The 5,274-nt window shown below is 35.7% G+C and overlaps 1 protein-coding gene across 1 annotated transcript; it reads left to right on the top strand.

The window, feature by feature from the left end:
- The first annotated feature begins 1,489 nt into the window (after positions 1-1,489).
- Positions 1,490-2,784, top strand: LOC149830133 (uncharacterized). Its single transcript, XM_090015711.1, has 2 exons — positions 1,490-1,716; positions 2,539-2,784. Exons 1-2 carry the CDS (start codon positions 1,495-1,497, stop codon positions 2,623-2,625), a joined length of 309 nt encoding a protein of 102 aa, XP_089871837.1. The 5' UTR covers positions 1,490-1,494; the 3' UTR covers positions 2,626-2,784.
- The last annotated feature ends 2,490 nt before the right edge of the window (positions 2,785-5,274 follow it).

The raw sequence follows: 5,274 nt of genomic DNA, 5'->3' as shown, positions 1-5,274 counted from the left end.
TGTATTATAATTTATGCAATTAACGAATGATTTGAATTAGTGCAATACTTGATGTCAATGATTTGAATTATTTGAATGCATTGCAATGCTTGATGTGAATGACTTGAATGCATTGTAATACTTGATGTGAATTATTTGAATGTATTGTATGACATATGTTATTTGTTAGAATATGGTTCGTGGAGGTTATAGTGGTCGCTCATCCAGTAGTAGCCAGGCTCAACCTTCATCTTCACGGGCTCCTGTGATAGGTATATCATATAACTAATTAGATGCTTGATTAGTTCAAATGCACATTCTGAGAACTTGGTGTGTATTTTTTTACAGATGATGTTGCGCCTGTATACGACCCACCTACACCAGTTGATCGCACAAGTCAACAGCCAACACAGGAAACAGGGTCTTCACAGGCTGGCACAAGAAGACTCATTCGAATAGTGTATATCGATAATCGACCGTAAGTATTTTGTTTTCAATTATTGCATATCTTTTAAATATTTTATATTGATATTTACTGTGTAACAATTCATGTGCAGCACGAGGTTTGAGCCACAAGAAGTAGTACGGGAGATTAGGAATTCACTTCTTCAACATCTACCAGGACCAGTTGCTCAATGGAAAGAGTACCCAAAGGAGGTATTAGACAGATTGTGGTCCTCATTCATGGTATACAGTTGTTCCTCATAGTTAATGTGTTTCATATTTAATTTATTTAAGCAATGTCTACTAACTTTCTGAAAATATTTGTAGGCTTCGAATCGCTTTGCAACTACGGTGGAAGAAAATGATGCAAGGAAGGTGTGGCAGAAGGTGGCTGCCAATCGATTTGCAGACATGCTGCACACTATGAAGACTGCAGCAAAAAAAGCATCTGGCGTAGTAGATGATCCATTACTGTGGAAGGGCCATGGTCCTATTACTATCAGGAGAGATTACTGGGATGAAATGTGCGATATGTGGGCGGGAGATGCATTTAAAAATCGCTCTGCGAAGGCTTCACAAAATCGATCGAAGATGCCCGAAGCCCATCTACACACAGGTGGATCTAAGACATTTGGGAGCCACCTAAAGAAAATGGTAACTCATCAATATATAATATTAATTTTATAAGTATAGTTGCAAATTTGTGTACTAAATCTTTTGTCATTTAACTTCGCAGGAAGCAGAAAAAGGAGGCAGTGTACCATATAAGGATGTGTTTGTAGAAACACATAAACGGAAGACCACGGGAGTCTTCGTATCAGAGAAGGCGAGAACGACAACGGTATGTATTAATTTTATTAATAATCATTGCAATATATATGCAAGTCATCATAATGTTATCATTAATTATTAATGAATACTTTAAACATTATTTTGTAGGAGGCATATGAGCAACAAATGGTAGAGCGATATGGTGAAGACGCTACTCAGCATCCATCATTTGATCCTACAGCATGGGTGACTGCAGCAGGTGAACCCAAAAAAGGTCGCGTGTTCGGGTTTGGGAGTAATATGAACACTTCACCAGTTATTGGTTCTTCCAGTTACGGCTCACCAACTTCTTGCGCCGACATAAGCTCCAAGCAGCCGACTATTCTTTCCGGTGATGATGTACGCGAGATCATTAATGAATCACTGAATAACTACTTCCAATACACCGTCGCCCCCTTTCTCCGAAATGAGATCAAGGCCGCTGTTCAGGATAGGGGATCTTCGATTCCAGGTCCCTCTCAGGTATAATCACATATATAGTTTTTTTTACTATCTTAAAGCACATCTGAGCATGGTAGAATCACATATAGAGTTTTTCTAGATGCCTTAGAACACATATGAACATGCTATAATCACATATTCAATTTTTTTACTGCCTTAGCACACATATGAGCATGATAGAATCACATATATATATATTTAACTTTTTGTCTGTCTTAGAGCACATATGAGCATGATAGAATCACATATAAAGTTTTTTTTATTGCATTAGAACACATAAGCATGCTATAATCACATATTCAGTTTTTTTACTGCCTAAGAACACATATGAGCATATTATAATCACATATTCTGTTTTTTGACTGCCTTAGCACACATATGAACATGCTATAATAACATATAGAGTTTTTTAACTGCCTTAGAACACATATGAACATGTTATATATCATTTATGATAGAATCACATATAAAATTTTTGGCTTTGCCTGCCTTAGAGCACATATGAGCATGCTATATTCACATATTCAATTTTTTTACTGCCTTAGCACACATACGAGCATGATCGAATCACATATATAGTTTTTTGCTTGCCTTAAAGCACATCTGAGCATGGTAGAATCACATATAGAGTTTTTTTATATGCCTTAGAACACATATGAACATGCTATAATCACATATTCAATTTTTTGACTGCCTTAGCACACATATGAGCATGATAGAATCACATATAGAGTTTTTTTATTGCCTTAGATCACACATGAGCACATGATAGAATCACATATAGTGTGTAATTTATTTCATTATATTTTGTTTATCAATACTGACTGTTCTTTTCTTGTGTAGGCTGCTAGCGATAATCAGGGTAGTGGAGCTGAAGGGACAGATAAAGACAATGAACAAGAAGACGCACAAAATCTTGGCGATGATTAGAGGACTGTGTTGAAGAAGTTCTATTTTTTTTATTTTTCCTAATTGTAATTGTTGAATTGTAAATAATTAAACTTTTTAGTTTTAAGGTGGAACGATTAATTATTATAGATACTTGTTATATGAATTTTTTTGTGTGGTTTGTTTTTTATTTACAGGAAATATAAATTGTACAGGAAATATAAATTGTACAGTTCTCCGTAATTAATTTTTAAATAAAATTTTTTTGATTTTTTTTCGTTTTTGCGACGGATTAGCGACGGATGATTCCGTCGCTATTCATATTAATCTAGCGACGGCTTAGCGACGGAATTAAATCCGTCGCCACGCCGTGGTCGCCGTTTAGTACCGGCGGATTGGCGACGGAATATAGCGCTCGTTATTCCGTCGCAATTAGCGACGGACTTGGCGACGGAATAATTCCGTCGCCAGTTAGCGTCGAAATATTCGCGACGTAAGCATACTGTCGCCGCGTTGTCGCTAATCCGTCGCTAACATGGTTAGCGACGGATTAGCGACGGATTAGCGACGAAAGGTGGTCGTCGCTAATCTACTGCTCTGTTGTAGTGATCTAGATCTAGTTGCATTTCAGATCCAAAACTGGTTTCAGATCCAATTCTAAGATCCAGACCCATTATAGTTTGGATTCTTATCCAGTATCTAAATTTGGTTATAGTTTGGATCCTCATTCAGGATTCAGATGCGGTTATAGTTTGGATCTCTATTCACAATCCAAATTTATTATAATTTGGATTTCTATCCAGAATCTAGATCTGGTTACTGATCAGACCCATATCCAGTTATAGTTTGGATCCTAACCTAGTTATTGTTAGAATTCAGATCCAAACCCATTGCATGATCCATACCCAATTCAACCCTAGTCAAGAGATTGTTCAAGGTGGTCTGTGTCAAGGTTGTTGGACTCACCCAGTACAGGACGTGGTCCAATCATTCGTGAGAAGGCGAAAGCTTGGTTGTATCCTAGGAGCGTAGTTGTACGAATACCCATTGCACTGAGGACTTGGTCCTTGGGGCAACTACCGCTTGAAAGACGTTGCATTTATGTGTGCCTTCGAGCTTACTGGTTCATTCTTAGTTGCTTGACCCACTAAGTAAGAAATAGTTTTCAATAATTTTTAAGTGATAGTTTTACAAATGGCGACTATGAAGGTTGAAAACAAGGAGCTATCCAAGGTGTCTCAATTCGATGTCACCAATTTCAAATAATGACAACACAAGGTGCTCATCTTCCTCATGATTTTAGAAGTGGTGTGCATGCTCACAAAGGACTATCCATAAGAACGGGCAGACGAAACCATTGTTGAAAATCACTGGAGACTAAAGTGAAAATATGATAACTTCATGTATTGCAGACACATACTGAATGCACTCTCTGACACTCTATTTGACCTTTACTCAGAAATCTGCACTATAAAGAAGCAGTGAGAAGCCCTTAAAAACAAGTACAAAATAAATAATGCACGAAATCATATGTTTTGATTAATAAGTATATGAATTTTAAATTCTTCGATGATAAGCTACCGCTACCTCAAGTCCATTAGATGCAAATCTTGGCTAATCAAATCAAGTCTGAGAGTATGAACCTTGATGAATCATTTCAGGTGACTGTAATCATTGGGAGATTGCCCTTATCTTGAAAAGATTATTGAAATGAACTGAAACATAAGAATGAGGAGTTTACCTTAGAATAACTTTTTCAACATTTTAGAATCGAGAAGGAAGCTCAATCTCGAGATAAGAAAGATGATATGAAAGAAGTTCAAACTAAGGTAAACATGGTTGAATGTAAACCAAGGTTCAAACACATATTTAAGAACAAGAACAAGAAATTTAAATTCGATGTTAAAAAGAGAAAGACTATTTCATGCTATACTAATGAAAAACTAGGTCAATATGCGAGAGAATGCCGACACAGAAAGAAATTTCAAAGCAATAAAGCTAGTAAACCCAATGACGACTTAGTGGTTGTAGTTAGTGAGATATTTATGATTAATTTAGATAAAGGGTGGTACATGAATTCTGAATCAGTGATCCATTTATGCAATGATAGAAGTATGTTCAAAACATACGAAACTGTGAGAGAATACCATATTATATAGATGGGAGATAAACATAAAGCTAAAGTTCATGAAAAAGGGAGTATAAAACTTTACTTCACCTCCGAAAAATGTTTAACCCTCCAAAATATATATCATGTACCTACTTTCATGAAAAATCTTGTATCTACCTATCTGCTTACAACTTATTATACAGTCGAAGAACCACAAGTTTTTAGGCAAAGGCTATGACACCAATTTGTTGTTCAAACTTAATATGGGTAATAAAGTTGATTCTTCTTCTGTTTATAAGTTTGACTCATGTGATTTATGGCATGCTAGATTAGAACATGTAAATTATAAATCTTTAAAAAGCATGGGTAACTTAAGACTGATTCTTAAATGTAAAGTTGAATATCTTAAAAAATGTGATGTTTTTTTTAAAGCAAAGTTTGCGAAAAAGTCATTTCAGAGTGTTGAAAGAACTTCTAAATTATTAGATTTAATACACAGTGATGTATGTGATTTGAAAAATACTCCAACTTGTGGCGGCAATAATTATTTTATAACCTTTATTGGTGATTTCACAAAATAT

The sequence above is a fragment of the Nuphar pumila genome, chromosome 8 (assembly GCF_984573655.1).
Source record: "Nuphar pumila chromosome 8, dmNupPumi1.hap1.1, whole genome shotgun sequence".
Taxonomy (NCBI): Eukaryota; Viridiplantae; Streptophyta; class Magnoliopsida; order Nymphaeales; family Nymphaeaceae; genus Nuphar; species Nuphar pumila.
The sequence above is the reverse complement of the archived record's forward strand: the minus strand, read 5'-3'. Positions and strand labels throughout refer to the sequence as shown.